The sequence below is a fragment of the Epinephelus fuscoguttatus genome, linkage group LG18, assembly GCF_011397635.1.
Source record: "Epinephelus fuscoguttatus linkage group LG18, E.fuscoguttatus.final_Chr_v1".
Taxonomy (NCBI): Eukaryota; Metazoa; Chordata; class Actinopteri; order Perciformes; family Serranidae; genus Epinephelus; species Epinephelus fuscoguttatus.
Genome location: NC_064769.1, coordinates 34764255 through 34782808, shown reverse-complemented (window position 1 = coordinate 34782808; position 18554 = coordinate 34764255). Strand labels below are relative to the sequence as shown.

Here is an 18554-nt window from a genome sequence, read left to right as displayed (position 1 = left end):
CCCGTGACGGTATGGTATGAACCTCTAAATTCAAATTTGTGTAAAGCAGCCCATACGGCGTCTCATGATCTTTACAGTGTGTCTCCAAGTGTTCCCAGGGAGGTGAAGCTGAGGTCTGTAGACTGCAGAGTTTGAGTCATGTGAGGTCAGCACTCCTGATGGAGCTCTAGTGCATCTTTAGAGTTACTGCTGGAAAATGAACCTTTATCCAGACAACTCAACGAGCATCTGCAGAATTAATTCCGTCTTCAGAACAGCCCTCTTTCCTTTTTGCTCTCCTGAAATAAGCTCTCTGTTTGCCTCCATAAAGTTCAGACTTGGATTTATTGATCAACATCCTTCCGGTCTCCAGCAGTGGATTTTGATGTTGTTTGGCTCCGGCTGAACAATTAGACTCATTGAAGATGTAGTTTGGAAGCTGCTACTCTCCCATTAAGCCTGCCAGTTGTCATTTGATCACCCTCACTAAGTGGAGTACGGCGCTCTTTGCATCTTGGACGGAGATGCCGTTCTGTCTTGTAAATATGTTTGCTTGATATGTTGGCTTCAGATGCAGAGAGCTTACTCGAGGGCTGCCTGCTGGATCAGGATGTGTTTGTCTGAAAATCTCTCCAGCTTGAATTCTTTCATCCCCCTTTAAATTGTCCAATTGAGCCGCTCTGCTGCTTCTTCAGCATTCAGAGGAACAAACTGCTCCTTAACAGCTTCACTTAAACTCTTCTGACTTAATGAAAAACTGGAAAATATTCTTTATCGTTCGTAATTGAAGTTGGAAGGAGTGTCAGTGGAAACAAAGACTGTCAGAATTTAATCAGTCTTGTTTTATTAGTTAAAAATAATTCACATTTTTCTGGTTTATATGGGTGTTTCCAAAAAGGTTAGTAGGATGGTCTCTGCGCCATCAATAGCCGTGCAGGAATTTCTTCTAATTTGGCACAAATGTCCTCCCGTGTTTAACGATAATCTGATTAGATTTTGGTGGTCAAAGGTCAAGGTCACTATGACTTTGTCTGTGTCATTCTTGTGAACACAATATTTCAAGAATGTGTTGAGGGAGGTTTTTCGGTGGTAATTAAGCACAAACGTCCACTTGAACTCAACGATGAACCAAATTCAATTTGGTGGATAAAGGTCAATGTCACTTTGACCTAGCCCATGGCATTTTAACGAGCACAGTATCTCAAGAAAACCGTAAAGGATTTTGTTTTAATTTGGCACAAACATCCACTTGACTCAAAGATAAATTGATTAGATTTTAGTAGTTGAACGTCAAGGTCACTGTGACCTCATCTTTGTCATTGTTGTAAATACAGTATTTCAAGAATGCATTGAGGTTTGAGGAGTTTTTTGTTTTTGTTTTTTTATTTGGCACAAATGTACACCTGGACTCTATGATGAAATGATGACATTTTGGTTGTCAGAAGTGAAGGTCACTGCCGCTGACCTTGTCTGTTTTTGTGATATCTCATAAGAAGAACATCTTATGGGAATTTCTGCAAATTTGGCACAAATGTCCATGTTGAGTCAAGGATGAACTGATTTGATTTTGCTGGTCAAACGTTAAGGTCACTGTGACCTTGCATCTGTCTCATTCACTTAAAAAAAATATCTCAAGAAAGCCTTGAGGGAATTTCCTCAAATTTGGCACAAACGTCCACTTGGACTCAAGAATTAGAATGTGGCACTGTGACTTCACAAAACATGTTTTTGGCGATAATTCAATAATTTATACACTAATTATGACAAAATCCCACACAAACAACTTCACTGTGACTTCATAATGTTCTGCAGAAACACTTTCCTGGCCATTACTCAACGTCTTAACTCAGGAGCAGAAGGGGAGACATTTGGTCAGATACTGAAATGGTGACACTAATCTTGGGTGTACATCTTGACACTGTGCTGTTTGTATAGATCTGCTGTGCTGCCGGGGGGAAGATGTGTGAAGTGTAGATGCAAACTCTAACTGCAACTTGGCAGGTTCATGGACAGTTGGCAATTCTTGAATGTATTTGAGTTCAGAATATTTGAGCCATTCACACTGAGAATTGCTTAGATTTTCTCAATGATGTGAATACTGACTATAATCATCTGTACATCGAGAGAAAACGATTTAACTAGACAGGACTGTAATGCCCATAACACTTTTTATTTTCCTTTCATGTACCGAATCTGGGGGCCTTCTACCTTTTTGGAGAGTGCCACAGAATGAAGGATCCTGATTGAAAAACTCTTTAAATCCCTTTTTAAAGACTTAAAGTTCCTCTTTTCTCTTAGCTACACAACTCGTCTTATATTGCTTGTTTCAACCTGATAAATGTCACCTGTTCACGAGGAGGTACCAGTCTGTGAGATGCGATCATCGGCATGATCGACATCCCCAAACTGTTTGCTTCGAGCCGTTCTGTCAGGAATCAGCAGTTGTAACAGAGGATGTTCACTTGTGGAGAATGCTGAGGCACTTTTCCTCACAGTCAGTAAGTTGTAAAGTTCTCATGGCAAAATTCTCATGCCAATTAAAAAAATAAAGACCTCTTTCCAAAACTCTAAACAGGGTTTAAGGCAATGACGTCCATGGTACGGGTAGGCATCATGTTTAGAGTCTTCATCAGGGTGTACACTAATAAAGAATGAAGGGTCTTCATGGACTTTCCTACGGAGTAAGCTGGCCAGTCGTTTTGCCCTATCTGTGAAGAGCACCTGATTTTTTAGTCACTTACCTGATGTCTTGACCCAGTGCAGCACTTCGTATTGTTTCTTCAGAACAAATATTAGTGCTGGAACCAGTACGGGTATTTTTTGTTTTGTTTTGTAAAGACTTGGGTGAGTCCTCATGGGTCATGTTACACAGTCAAATAGACACGGGTGTGTAGGCTCATTGTGGGACATGTAATGGTTCTTACCACAGAATGGTTTAATAGACGAACACAATTAAGTCACACAAAACAATAAGTACTTGTAAATACTGCACAAGCACTGACACCTTTGGGGAAACTTCAGTCTGTGATCTACAAGCACAGCAAAACTGAAGACGCAAACAAACTGCTATCGTATTTTGCCAGTTAGTCACGACAGAAACAGAAACAACTGATTGTAAAGTGATGATTCAAATCAGCTCGATGTCACAGAAGATGACAGTGAACACTGACACTTAGTTACTGATTCGGCTGCAGCGTAGTGGCTGTGAAAGGAAGCAGCGACTGTGAGGTTAAAGTGTCGACTCACAGCGTTAATTGGAGGACGATTACATGCAGGTTGAATGAACAGTGCAGGAAGTGTAGCCACATCACTGCCATCATGCATGAACAGTCGCAACCCTCCTCAAATCTCCGAGTCAGCACTCCAACGTGCAGGTGGATAATTAGAGGAAGAGTTAAGATCTGGGTCGTCTCAAATGACCATGTCTTAATTTATGGTGTTGGAATATTTATGAGCGTGCTGCTTCAGTTTGAGCCAGTGAGGTTAAAGTGTGTGAGGTGTGATTGTCAGTGTGTGTCTGAGTTATTCTTGGTTTTTCTTGTTCTCCTTCTCTTTGTGCCCTCCTTCACCTCTCCTCCTCCTCCCTTCTGTTTACAAATGGTGGAATGTAACCCAAGTACATTTACTCAAGTACTATGCAAGTACACATTTAAGCTACTTGTGCTTTACTTGAATCTTTTCTTTTGATGCCACTTCCTGCTTCTGCTGCACTACATTTATCTGACAGCTTTACGTACTTAATAAATAAAAATTTTTACACACAAAACAAATGAGGGGTTTATAAAATAGTGTATTTTCTTATAAATTAAAAACAGCTGAAACAATTAACTGATTGATTTTTTAAACAATCTTTTTATTTTTTTAACATTTTTTTTTTCTTGTAACATTAAATGCGAACAGTAACATTTCAACAGTCAAAATAAGTACAATATCCCCAACCCTGGCAAGAACAAAATGAAAAATAAATAAGTAATTAAAATAATAAAAATAAAAGTACGTAAATAAATAAAATGAATAATAACATCAGATTATAATCACAGCAGTACATAATTTGCAGAAAGCTTCAAATTATTCAAAACCCTGAGTTTCCATAAAGTCCATATAAGGGCTCAACAAACCAACAAAGTTCTTGTCCTTCTTTTAAGTGATTATACTTATGTACTTTTACTGAAGGAACTTTATTAATGCAGGACTTTTACTTGGAACAAAGTATTTTTACAGTGTGGTTAGTCTTGCCACCAGACAATCAGAGATCTCCGCCTTCTGATAGTCTGGGACACTCCTTTCTAAAGTGTGTTTAACACACCGGAGAAAATGGCCGGCAACAAAGCAACGCCTCTTGCATTTTTTCAAAGGACACGCCCTCCCGGAAATGTGCACTCCCCCTTTTCTCGTCCGCAAGGAAACAAACACACAGAGAGCTTGAAAATGGATGCCGAGAGATTAAACTCTGTTTTATCAAACGTGTGCTCAGTCCACAAGATTGTGGAAATGAAGGACTTATAGCGACTTTGTTTAAAACTTTTAATGCAGTCAGACTTTGTTTACGAGCACAAGAGTTCAGCGAGCCACCGAAGGACCGCCCTGCAGATTTACTATTGGTTCTGTAACGTAGGGAGTTTTTTAAACTCTGAAATTGTATCCGCCCATCTAAACACAAAACCAGGGAGAAAGTCATCAGTCTTTAGTTAAGCAAAGCGTCTAAAGACTGACTTGTGAGTCTACAGTGTGGTATTCATACTTTTATTTCACCAAAGCAGCCCCTCCAGTATGCTGCTACGTCAAGATCGTAACAATTAACGCAAATTTAAACACTCCTTGTGAATGTTTGCGACTTTACAGCCTTGTCCAGTCACCACGACTTTTTCATAAATTCGACCAATCATCGTGGTTTCCCGTGAGTTTCACAAATCACAGCAGTCTCCAACATAACGTCACCAAACTAACTTCCTTGTTTCCAGTTGTGTAGATGACATATGCGACACAAACGTATCACATTTGCCAACAAAAATTACAACTAAAGACTAAGAGTGAGTCAGTGCATCATTATGTGTATCTGTTGAACCAAATAAATCCTCTGTATCCACATCTGTACTCAGAATGGGCGGAGTTTAAACCAGAAGCAGGTGGGACGTAACAGGAAGTTGTTATTTAAGCCTGAAATTGATATGGGGTGATCAGAAGTTGCTGTATTTATTATTTATTTAAAAAGAATATGTAAATAGCCTCAGGACTGAGCTTTAGATCATTTTTGATCACAGGATAAAGAGCTGAACACAAGTACGGATATTGACATATTTTACCTGGATGATAATCCGACTTGTAAAAGTACAACAAGTATTTAGCTCAACCCTACTAAAGCCTCTGTAAGGCAGTTCTCTGAAATGAAAGCACGTGGGGGATGGGGGTAGACTGTTTGCACCTTGTGCAACATTGTGGTAGAACACAAACAAAAGTAGTTGATATGACAAACACATTTTTCACCTGAAAAACACACCCTGAGAATGGCTTCAAGCTGTTGACAGCAGACAAGACAAATCACCAAGACAGAGGCTGTTGTATTCAAATCTACTGCAGGTGCAGAAAGAGTCAAGGTGAGTTAAATTAAATAGGCAGGTTAGTGAAAACGTTAGTGTGGTAAAAGTCACATAGAACTAGGGTTAGGACTCGTTAGGATTTTAACGATTCCGATTCCTTACTGATTCCTTTTTAACGGTCCGATTCCTACATTATATTCATTATACTTGCTATACTTAAACAAGTATATAATAAACAGAAATGCAATCATATAAATACAAAAACTTTATTTTAACTGTTGCACAGTACAATTAGATGAAAATACACATTTGTGTGTGGTGTGTATTTCAAATTTAGAGCTTGTATCATCTCCCTGAGAATATATAACAACAAAACGTGATTCTCTGATTTCTACAGTAACACTATTACCTCAAATTAACCACAGCAATGTAATAAATGTAATAAAAAAATACTTATATGCACACACATTGGCTGTTCGTTTCTACCGCTCCCCCTCGCTGGAAGTGGACCTCCCGCCGCCCGCCTCCGCCTTGATTAAACACTGAAAATAAAATAAAAGAGAGACACAGGTTTTTCCTATTTTATCTTATTCTGTTATATTTCTCTCTCTCCTCTCGCTGGAAGTGTCAGACCTCCCGCCGCCCGCTCCCGTCGCCCGCTCCCGTCTGAAACACGGAGGTCTCCCTCTCCGCTGAGCACCCACGGCGCACGCCCGGCCTGTTAGCCTGTAACCATAACAACTGTGTGACACAAACTCAGAGCTTTAGACATTAAATAATGTCGGGCTCGGTTGGGTTCAGACAGAAATATGCGGCCCGTGTCGCACTCTAATGGAAATGCACTTGACGTTTGGGTTTTTTTACAATCTAGGAACCGGTTCCGGAACTGGAACTTTGGACCTGGTTCCAAAAAGAACTGCATCCGGATCCCAACCCTACATAGAACATTTTGTTTTTTTTGTTTTTTTACTCTCACTGAAACAAGCTGCCTTTGATTTTTAATGAATGATTAAGAAAATAATTTGCAACTATTTTTTGGAATTTTTCCTTTTTCCTGCAGGTTCATTGCACAAAAACACCGAACAACATCCCTTTTTTTATTTTTTTTAATCTATTGTGTAGCTTATTATGTTCACCCTTTCCAATGTATCATTATTATTATTATATTATTATTATAATAAGGTGATAATAGAACAAGTTGAGACAAGTACAGGGACATATAAACAGCCAAAAGAGAATCTATAAAATAAGATGGAGACTTACAATAAAAGTAAAAGAGGACAAGGTAAACTAATAAGAAAACAAACAAAAAAAGAGAGCATTAAAGAATACAACACAGGTAAAAAAAAAAAAAAAAATCCACCTGCTCCCACATTTCACTGCAGAAAAATGCCTAAAAACGTTTTAAAATACGTCTCAGTTTTTTAGAAAAGCTGCCGTGAAATCAAACATTTCAAGCGCAAAACCCTCCAAAGAGCCTGTGAAATCCTGAAAGTATCTGTGTACTTCCTCAAACATTTGTTTTCTCATCATCTGTCTGTCTGTCTCTTCTCTCCCGCTCAGGCACAGTCCCTTCAGACAGCACAAGACCAAAGACAAACATGAGATTGACCGCATGACGCTCACCATGGTAAGACACATGTACATGTTTCCTAGAGCTCTGCGCGGTGACAAAAGGTGCACATGATGGCGGATGCATATATTACAAGGAGTCTTTGTGTCAACACACACAGTGGAGCACATAGGAGTCTTTATTTAACCCTGAACACATGGGTTTGGCCCGTGTTTACTTTACAGTAATACCAACTGCACACAGATGTGTATATCCCTATGCACACGGTGCTGCATGTGAACACACACCTGATGCACGCCAAGTCAGAGGAGTCAGATGTACCTGTGTGAAATGTGCCGACAGCATGTCTCCGAGCTGACAGAGATAAATGTCTTTGTTTTTGGGTCATCTTTTAGTCTCTGCGCCTGCTGCCATCCAACACTCAGCTGTGTGTTTACTTTGCTGTATCATGGGAAGACGCAGGAGATGAGCCATATGACAGAAACCCGGCTTAGATAAACTGAGCGAACAGCCAAGCTGGAAAGTTAAAGTACACCCCCCCGGGTCAAATGGATTTATAGCCACATCCAGCGCAGGTTTACTCAGAGAGTTGAGGATCTGTGGTTGAAGAGAAATAAAGAAATAAGGAAGCTGAGAAATGCAGAAGGCATTACAGTTTCATCTGCTTTAAATCTGTCTATTTTTAATTAAATTTAAAGCCCCTCCCACTCAAAATATGTTGAGCTTCACTGCACACAATGATATTGTGCAGTTTGTTTCCACATTCATCAGGTGGAAAGTTTCCCTGAGCTCACCTTAAGGCTGCTCTCAGCCCTAGAGTGGTCTCCTTTGGTCTGAATCAGGGACTAATTTTGTACCAAAGTTGTATAATTGCCTAGAGTTGGTTGTGTTCTCACGGCAGCATTTACAAGAGGACCAGATCAAATGCCTTGTGTGAGAAAGCTGCTCTTGATTGGTCAGAATTTCCATGTGGGAAAAATCCAGGAAGTAAAGCAAACGTTGAAGAAGAGTACACTTGCAAGATAAATGTGACACTTTCTAATGTCACAATGGAGGGACAACTACGCAGGTTGATTTTAGCGCTGCTCATCGTGGACTATATTGCTGTCATTGTTCATTTTAGTCAAAGCATACAGTTTGAAAACGAGGCGCGGCTCCAACTAGAAAACAATGTTTTGATGCATTGGATGTGCTGAATGTGCATATTAAGGCAGTACAGGAGGAGGTGCACATTAATAATCCTCCAGGACTGTAACATGCTCATGTTTAACCCAAACAATGTGTCATGTGACTGCAGTTGCTTCACATCCAGGTCGGAACACATATTATTAATACATGTAGGCCATAGATTGGTACATATCATGGATTTATACATTAAATAACAACCTCAGCTGTGATTTCTTTCTGTTCTTCATTTTCTGATTTCCTTTGATGCCACTTTTTCAGCTTTCAGACAGGATGAGTTGGTCGTATTGGACCTGGGATGTCTGCGTTTCCGTTACTAGCTCAGAGAAGTTCCTCTTCTCAGTCGTATTACTTCTCTCCATGCCGTAAACTTTAAGGACGAGGCCTGTAAACCCAAAATATATCAGGGCAGGATGTTTTTAGGCGCCGTATTTATCAACAGTCAAGTTTCATGAATCACATGCGAACCCTAACATAAGATGATTTCTGTGCTGGTTTGTGAAATAGATTGATAACTGTTGTGTCTAGCTGTTAAACTTTTGAAACAGAGTAGATTTTTCATGATGGAAGAGAAGTAGATTGATTTTTGTGGAAGTAATAAGTAAATTAGATGCACATTATTATTCAGAGCAGAGTATTTCTGTCTGTTTTGAAACATGTCTGAAGAGGATCTTTAAATTGCAACATGTCCACTACAACTCTTGAGTCAGCTTATCAGTCGTCATTACAGCCGCTGAAATCACTCAGTCTGTCTCCAGCTTGTTACGACACTGCGACTTATGGATGTTAAAACAAGAGCTGCAGCCTGGACGTGCAGAAACACAAAGGTTTTTACTGTTTGTTTTGTCCTCCACATAAATAACGTCTCACCCTGGGGGAATGTGTTCACAACCTGTCTGCTTGTCGTGTTTGTTTCACTCTTGTGACGTTGCCGCTTTCCCAGAGCTCAGCAGTTACCTTAATGAGTGTAGTGTTTGTACTGATGCAAATGATGGACAGCACTAAAGAACAACACTGTCTGGAGACACTGCAGTTAGTGCGTGGATGTGTTGCAACAATTAGTCGATTAATTGACCAGTCAATCAACAGAACATTAATCTGCAACTAATTTTTTAGTCGAAATATTGTTTTTGTAGTTTAGATGTCAAGTGTTTGGTTTCTATCTTTGGTTTTTGGATCATTGGTCGGACACACGAAGACATTTGAAGACGTCACTTTGGGCTGGGACAAATTACAGCATGCAGTTTTCACACTTTTATAAACAAAACAGTTGATTCATAGAGAAAATGATCAGCAGATTTATCGCTGACAGATATAGTAGATACCTGCAGAGAGAGATTTTTTGAGAGATATAATGGTAAAGTATTATGTTTTCAGAGCTGCAAATAATTTTCAGTTTTCTAAGCAAAAATGCCAAACTTCTGCTTGGTTTAACTTCACAAACGTGAGAATTTGAACCTTTATTTGTCTCACTTGATAATAATAAACTGAATCTCTTTTGTTTCTGACTGAACGTACAAGTTCCAGAAGTTGGCATCATCAGGTTTTTAAAGCTCAGGTAATATTTAGATGCTCTGTCCCACTGGCACGTTTCAGTCTGCGCCAAAAAAAAGTCTTGAGGCTGGATATTAGATAATCCAACCCTCCTGACCCTGCGTTTCTAAAGGTCCGAGACACAATGCTGAGTGGAAATGACGCGGTGTATTGAGTGTGTCATTGTCCGTTAGAGGAATACACTGCCGAGCCGTTTGATGTCATGGGTCAGATTCAGCAAACACTCCAGATGAATGGTGTCCATTGAGCCCACCCAGTCACATATCTGCTCTCACCCACTCCTTCTTTTCTCCTCCTCCTCCTCTTCACATCCAAGCCAGAGCCCTGCAAAGGCGACGTGTTGTGTTTGAGCACAGACAAGTTTACAATGACAAACTGTGGAGTGAATTTTTTTCTGCGGCGCAGCTTCAGCTCCTCTTCACTCTGCCCGTGCCAGCGGCAGCAGCAGTTGTCCATCACGGTGGAACGCGTCCAAATCTCTGTGTCCGTTTATGTGTTTTGTCGGGACATGAAGCAGCGGAGAAGGGTAGCTGCTCCCCTCCCACACACACACACACACACACACACACACAAATGGAGACACTGTTTGGCTGAGCAGGACCTTTAAACAGAGAAAGTATGATCTTTCATATCGCAATAAATCCAGATTAGGATTTTAATCCAGCCACTTAATCTGGTTTATCCCCTTAATCCTCGTCTGTGCGTGTGTGTGTGTGTGTGTGTGTGTGTGTGTGAGAGAGAGAGATAGAGATAGGGAGGGGGAAAGGCTGCGATTCGGCCCCGACCGGGCTAAAAATACTGCTCTATATGTCTTTGTGTTTATTAAACATGATGAATGGGCTCATTACATAAACACGGCAGTGAAGAACTGAGCAGCCAAGACAGGAAGAGATGGATGGAGGGAGGGAGGGATGGAGCAGATCCTGATAGCTGGCACTTCTGCACTCGGAAACGTCTCCACGAAGCAGAACGTAAAGCTCGTCAGCAAGAAAATAAAAGGCGGAGGCTGACCTGTGCTAAAGCAGAGGCTTTTAAACTGTGTGGCGAAAGTTTAAAGGGTTCTTTTTTTAAAACTGGATCCTATTTCCCATGTTTTTGTGTCTAAGTGACTACTGGGAGCAACAGTTTCTGAAACCGGGATATTTGCACTGTCATTGTACATCCGCTTAAAGTGTCAGAAACATTATGGAAAGGATCCCTACAGAGACAGACCTTTTTGTTAAAGAGCAAGATCCTTTTTGTTCAACCAGAAACAGCCCTGAAACCGCCATTGCCTAACACGAGACTCCATTCAAATAAACAGTAATTTTAGCGTGTATAAAGCCATCTTATTTTCCCATCTAACTGGGGGAACTGCAGGTTTATTTCAACCAAACAAAAGTTGGGGATTGTTGGAACAGTGGAAAGACAAACAAAGACAACTTTTGTGAGTTTTACTTTGTCTCTGTCGACTTTAAATAAAGTGTGTTTTACAGCAATAAAATAGCTGATTATTTAAATGGAGTCTGGTGGGTTTGATGATAGCGATTACAGGGCTGTTTCTGGTTAAACAAAAAGGATCTTTCTCTTTAAGAACAAGGTCTGTCTCTGTTGGGATCCTTTCCAGAAGTTGTCAGACTCCCATAATGAGAATCTGGGCCTGTCAGTGGCAAAAACAAGCACTTGAAGACACCAATCAGACAGCATGTTTTAAAACATTTGGTGCACCATGTTACCCCTTGTTGTTGAAGCCTGTCTCGATTAGAGTGCTTTTGGCAGCTTGTTCCAGTGTTTCTTTCATTTTTGCTAGGTGTTACAAAGGTGTCACAAATCTGTACTTTAAAATCTGCATTAAAAAGCGGACAGGCAGAGGGGACTAACTGAGCTGAGAGCTGCTGAGAGGCTGTTCCCAAACCAAACATTGGTCACAGGGAAACTGAGGTCCGTTTGGGTGTGTGAGACCGTTGGACAGAGGAGAAATCACAAGGAGTACCACCAGCTGGTCCAAGAGCTTTGCCTGAACAATTGGCTCAGGGCTTGTTTTAGAACAAGTCATGGACAGTGTGACAATCTGCTGTCAGTCATCGTACCTGATGCAAATATGTCTTGCAGCTTGCCCAGAGCAACGTTGAAACAGAGCGAACATTAGCTTGACACAAACTATGTATGCTACCGCTTGCTGTCATCGCCACCACAGAAGGGCTGCCTCTCAATTCATCTGATTGGTCAAGGGGAAGACTCACCATTGATGTTGGTGAAGATTCTCAGTCATCCAGGTCATGGTGATCTATATCGTAGGCAACTGGACTTGCTTGAGTTTCTTGAAGACGTCTCACCTCTCGTCCAAGAGACTTCTTCAGTTCTAACCAAGTTAAAACTGTTTTAACTTGGACTTGCTTGTCCTTGGACTTGCTTGAGTTTCTTGAAGATGTCTCACTGCCAATGAGGTTGGGCTTTTTCAGTTCCTGGGTTGAAGTTTTTTTGACTCAAGGCGCCCGTGGCACTCTTGCAAAAACATTTGCATAGAGTGGAAAAGCGCAAGGTTCCTTAGTAAAACAAAAACAGTGAACAAAATGTCTAACTCTCATTGAAAACCACTACATAACACCGCCTCGGGCTGCACGCTTTGAATGTACTCTGATGGTGCAAACATGCCCTGAGTGTTTACAATGCAGCCTGTTTGGCGGCTGCTGGCTGCAGCACTGTCACTCAATTCTGAAGTTTAACATGGTCAACAACGCCAGCAGCGACTGTGAGTCACAGCTGATGGAGGCATTTTAGTTACGTTCAAGTTCCTGATTGCTGCAACTTGCGTCCAAATTTGCTCTCTTAGCAAGAAGGTGCTCCTCATAACTGCAGAACCTGCCTGAGAAATGTCACGTTTTTAAGTTTTCTTCAGTATCGAAGTAATCCAGTGATACTAATCCATACATCCAAAAAATAAAGCTCAAAATAAGCTCAAATACAGAGCTGAAGCTGTAGCTAAGTGTGGTGACGTTACATCCAGCAAAGCCTCCTGATTATGGGAAGTATAGTTCCATATTTAGAGCGTGGTTTATCCCTCATATAGAAGTGAAAAAGAATAATAATAGCGATTTTTATGTTGCACAATCCACATATCTTTGACATTCCTCCATCATTGGACACACAGACTAAAAAAGTCAACCATTTAAAATATGCAGGAGCATTTTTGTCTGAGGAGGAGACCGAGCGTGTCAGACCTCTTTGCAAACCCCTGTGCTGTAGGTGCAAATGATGTCAGTCTATTTTCAAACACCCCATTCTCACTTTCTCCCCCTCCTTCCTTCTTTCTTCCCTCCTTCCCTCCCTTCCCTCCTTTCCTCTCGCAGAATGTGGAGCTGCCAGACTCTTTCACTGCAGAGCTCAAAGACCTGCTGGAGGGGCTGCTGCAGAGAGACGTATCCAAGAGGCTCGGCTGTCAGGGCCGAGGGTACGACACCCAACACACACACACACACACACACTAAAGTTCACATTAACCTTCGTGCCATATCAGCGTCTGTGTCCACAGGCGTGCAAATGAATTCATCAGTCTGATAGATTTTGGTAGATGTGCTCATTAAGGCCAGAGACACTGGGCGGTGCAGTTTGCGGCCCGGTGAAGACGGATAGAGACGGACGCAAGTGATCCGACAGAAGCCGAGTTCATCACTAATTTCATCAGCGCTGTCGTTTCGCATCAGTTTATGACAAAAGTGGAGTGATGGATCAGTGTCTGCACAGGGTGTGCACATGGTTAAATAGCAGGATTAGGAGTGTTTGTCGGAGGGGATTAATGTGGCAAACACTGCCACCTAGTGTGCAGATGGAAACTAACACCTGTGTGTGTGACAAACCCTTTTCTCTCACAGAGCCCCAGAGGTGAAGGAACATCAGTTTTTCAAAGGCATTGACTGGCAGCAGGTGTACCTCCAGAAGGTGAGTGAGCGCTGACTCCTGCATGAATCCTCTTTTTGTTCTTTGTGCTGCAGCTTTTTTTCAACATTTCCTTATTGAGCCTGTGTTGTTCTGGTGTCGGCCTTTTAAAGATGCAACTGCTTTGAGTGATGCAACAAGTCTGAAGGCCCCTGTTTCCTCAGTTTACTTTAGTATTAGCCTACGTTTGAATTAATACAAACAATATACATTTTAGTTCTCATATTTCTGACATATTTTGCTTTTGTTACTGTCTGTTTATTTACTGTATCTTGCTGATTCTTCTTGATATCGCACTATCCCCATGGCGGCTGCAAAACTGCAAGTTTCCACGGCTTTACGCCAAGTAAAGGTTTATTTTATTCTTTCAACTTCATCTTTTGAAACAAGAACAGCCCCGCCATGCAGGATTTGTAGATAAAGAGATCAGATTTGTAAAGTAAAAAAAACAAAAAAAAACCTCTATTGTCCCTTAAAATTCAAACATTCAAGCCCCAAACAACACAGGTATTGAATGTTTTGTCCTGGTTTATATTCACAAAAGGGTCAAAAAGCATATTGAAAAAACTAAATTAACCAGCTGGCCACTTGCGTTGTATAATGTTGATAGTTGTTTGAATTTAAGTTGTGACGGGGGGTGACCAAAATTCAATGTCAGTACGTCTAATCAAAATCAGTACAAGAGACACGCACATCTCAGCGTCCAGTGTTGTGGGTGCAGGATCAAAGAAGGACAACGTCAAGTGCCAACATCAGCGTAGAGCGCTGAAGACAGATGACACTGATATTTTGTTGGTTTTAAGTTGTGTTGTTAAAGCAAAAATATATATGTGTAACGAGTTGTTACGTTATTAAGCACCCAGCCAAATTTGAATGATCAAAAAAGTCGCCGAGTATAAAATTATGTTTCAAAACCATGTCTGCTGAATATGTTGAAGCCACGCCCACTTGCAGGACAGCTGCACCCTCTTTTAACTGTAGCATCTTGCAGCTGTATTGGACTACCAGAGCCAGAGAACACTTGACCTACCCCAAAAATCAACCTCATTCTTTTCAGTGTGACACAGAATGGTCATTTTCAATCATTTTTTTCAAACATCAGCAAAACTCAACAGCTCTCGTTCTCAGATATTGTAAGGGCGGGGCACTACTGCATCATGGAGCAGGCTTTTAACCCCACCCAAAAGATCCTGGACACAGAAATGGTGAAAGACAGTTTAACTCCACAATGCAGCACTGTATAGTTCAGTGATTTTACTTCACCCTGTCTTTAAATAACCACAGTCCAAGGTCTTCCAAACGCCTCATGCCAGCATCACCTTGAAGTAAGATAAGATAATCCTATATTCGTCCCACAGCAGGGAAACATTAACATTACAGCAGCAGAGGGACAGAGAGCAAGCAGGAAGCATCAGTAGGAAAAAAACACAAAGCAATATGTGAGTACGATTCAATAAAAAGAGAAACACAGGTCGCTATGATAAGTCAACTCTACAAAACAAAGAGCAATATAATAAGCAAACAGCATATAGAAACACAGAGCGATATAAAAGAAGTCAAATATATAAAGAGACCGACAGGATGCCTGAAGGAGAATGTTAATGTCCACATTATGTGACATTAACATTGTGATGTTGTTAGACATTTAAAATATCCCGAACTCCATTTTCATTCCAACAAAATTTAACCTCTGTCGAACATAAGAGTCAAACGTCTTGTGTGTAGATTTGTAGTAATTAAAACAATTGAGTTCTTACTCATAGTTCCCATTTGTTGAATTTTTTTTTTTTTTGGAAAGGTGACAGCCCAAATACATATGATTTGCTGCTAAAGAGAAAAACTCTGGTTTGGCCCTTTAAATTTAGACTTTCATGCCCAAATAACACCACAACAGTCTAACTTTATATTGACAGGAGGTTCACAAAGCAGCTAGAAAACTTGTTCAGATCAATAAGCACAATAACAACATGATCAAAAGCTGCTCCTACAACGTGGGCACAGTTTTGTAGACTCCAGTGTCGATAAAGTCTGCTGCAGCCATGGGCGGATAATGTGACAATGGGCCCCTGGGCACAGATATGCAAACAGCCCCGTCACCTCGCCTACACAGGAGCCAGACACACAAATTTGTGATGGTTTTGCGTCTCTTTGTGGTCATTTTGAATCTCTTCCTGGTCGCGATGTGTTAATGTGACATTTGACATTTTGCAAGTAAAGGCCAAGGGGCCCCGTGACACTTTGGGCCCCTGAGCCTGTGCATCATATCTATCTGTGGATAGACATTAGTGTTTTATGATCAAATAAAAACAACATCCACAAACGTACAGTATACGACAATTTGTGAGTCATCTATGTCAGCACAGTTGCCAAAATTAAAGCCACATGTCCCTGGAGTATTTTACGTGAAAATATTATCCCACCCTATAGTGACAAACTAGTTGTGAGGAAAAGAAGCCGTTCCCACTTTAAAGCAGCTGTGCGGAACTTTTCCTTTCCGTTGATTATAGCGCCCCCCTTTGGTCGAAGCGGTAGGACACCCACAGCCTGGTGTCGTAAAATCTCGACTGCAACTGACAATTACCGCATGCATTTGTTTGGAGAGCGAGAGGATTAACTAACGTCAGGTCAGTCCAAGTAATTAGTGGAAACATGCTAACGTTACACAAGTTAGTAGTAAAGTAAGACCTGTTCATAAATGTTCTGGTGTAGCTCTGAATTTCTTATAAACTGAGGACGTCTACCTGCTGTATATTTGTGTTCATGGTCACAGTCACAGATAATTTTGTGGCGTTTGTTGTAACGTTACTACACAAAAGCGGTTCATATCAGCTAACGTTACATTTAGCTTGCTTATAACTTCCATGTCGTTATATATTGAAGTGAAACAACGTCTAACAAGTTGCGGTATATTCTCTAAATAAAAACAAATATGACATACCTGTCGATTAGGAAAAGGGCCAACTCGGTATCAGTTTTAAAACCTTTCAAATCTCTCTCTCCACTTGGTGAATGCCCGACTGAGGTTTACATGTGTTTGGGCTCGAGCCCTATCACTGTCCCATTTAGCCTTCCTCTGTTCTTCTGTTCTTTTTCTTTTAGATGGTGCTCCTTCTTTATCCGCCATGACATTGAAAGTACAACCAAGTCCTTATAGACACATCTCTGGTAAAACTGTTATGTGTTCAGCAATGCCCGTTGCGTACTGCTTACCCGAAGAACACTGTCTGTAAACATGGCTCTTCTTCTTCTGTGGTTTAATGGCTGCGGGCTGCTGCGGGCGTGCAGACTTATTTCCACCTCGGGTGCCGTATTCTGGTTTGCTGACTTCGGCTGTCTGTCCGACCCGCGCGAGGCTACGCTGAATAGCCATATAGAGAAAGGCTTTTTTGTTGCTGTTGGGTTCAAATATATGCGGATCTTCAAGGGGGGGGTGATACGAACTAGGGACAGTTTTATAAATGGTAAGAGTTCCACACAGCTGCTTTAAATTCCACGTAAATAAGGTAAAAAGCTGAGTTTTCCCACCTGCACTTAGATGCAAAATGCAAAGCCTTGAAATGCAACAAAACTTTCCGTTCATAAATGCAACAAAACTCTGTTAATGAACTTGAAGTTAGAGCTATATATTGTGTGTAAAATACAGTGAGGATGTATTTATTTGTCAAATTGTTTTACATTTGTTCAAATCCGTTGGTATTTGCTTGTGGACTGAAGAATGCAACAACATAAATCTTGTTTTTATTTGTAGATTTCACTCTACAGATAAGATGCAGCAGAAATGATCTGTACTCGAGTCAAAACTGTGCTGTCGCTTTAAGTACTTATGGAATGTAACTGTAAAATTCCTGTTATTCAGACATGAATAATCAAACTTAAAGGGTCCAACCAGTGTTTGTACAAAATGTATCTCTCTAAAGGTCCACTGTGTCAGATTTAGAGGGATTTAGTGGCCTCTAGTGGTGAGGATTGCAGATTGCAACCACCTGAAACTTCTCCAGGTTAGAAATCCTTCAGTGTTCATTGTTCAGGAGGTTTTTTATTGGGAGCTGAATTATCCACAGAGGTCTCTTCCTCTCCAAAACAAAAGGAGCAGGTGATTTAAACTGGTTAAAACACTCAATAAAGCAGTTTCACGTTACTAATCTGTGTTTCTCAGAGCTGCTATTTGAGAGAGGTTGCTATCTACAGTGGCCATAGCAAAAACGCCAATGTCCCTATCTAGTTTAGTTCAGTTTATTTGCACATACATGTACAGAAAACACAAGGATAAGAAGTTAAAACGTTAAAACATTGTGCAGGAGAGTCTTCCCTATTAACAGTCATACATAAAAGAAAAAGATAAAAACAAAGATTGCATAACTGAAAAAGAGTTCCAGATGAAGACGTATTGCAAAATTGTTAAAGATATAAAGAGAAACACAAATTACAGTAGTAGTAGAGTCCTTTCAGATGTTCTTTGATTAACGATAATGTAGAGATTGAAGAAGGGATGGTCCTCTGTGAGCCAGTGATTGGTTTGAAGTCCACTGAAACATAGCTGCACATAAACAGCTCATTCTTAGGTAACAAAAACACAACAATTCTTATTTTCAGGTGATTAAACACCAAAGAAAACATACTTATTGTGTAATTATGTTTAATTTCTGCCATTTGATTCCCCTAAATCCTACACACTGGACCTTTTAAGTACAAGTCGTGGCACTACAGCTGTAAATCATTCCAAAAATGATGTTTAAATGAAAGAGATCAAAGAAACAATTTGTTTTAAGTACTACAAAACTGTTCCTAAATATGTGTCAGTATCTTCAGAT

General features: G+C 40.7%; 1 protein-coding gene across 1 annotated transcript in view; it reads left to right on the top strand.

Annotated features, from left to right (window-relative positions):
- Positions 1-18554, top strand: part of grk3 (G protein-coupled receptor kinase 3) — a 99082-nt gene that overhangs the window by 72482 nt on the left and 8046 nt on the right. The window contains exons 14-16 of the mRNA XM_049603773.1: positions 7080-7146; positions 13158-13258; positions 13680-13746. Of these exons, the coding sequence (XP_049459730.1) occupies positions 7080-7146; positions 13158-13258; positions 13680-13746 (235 nt within the window). The remainder of the gene's footprint in view (positions 1-7079; positions 7147-13157; positions 13259-13679; positions 13747-18554) is intronic.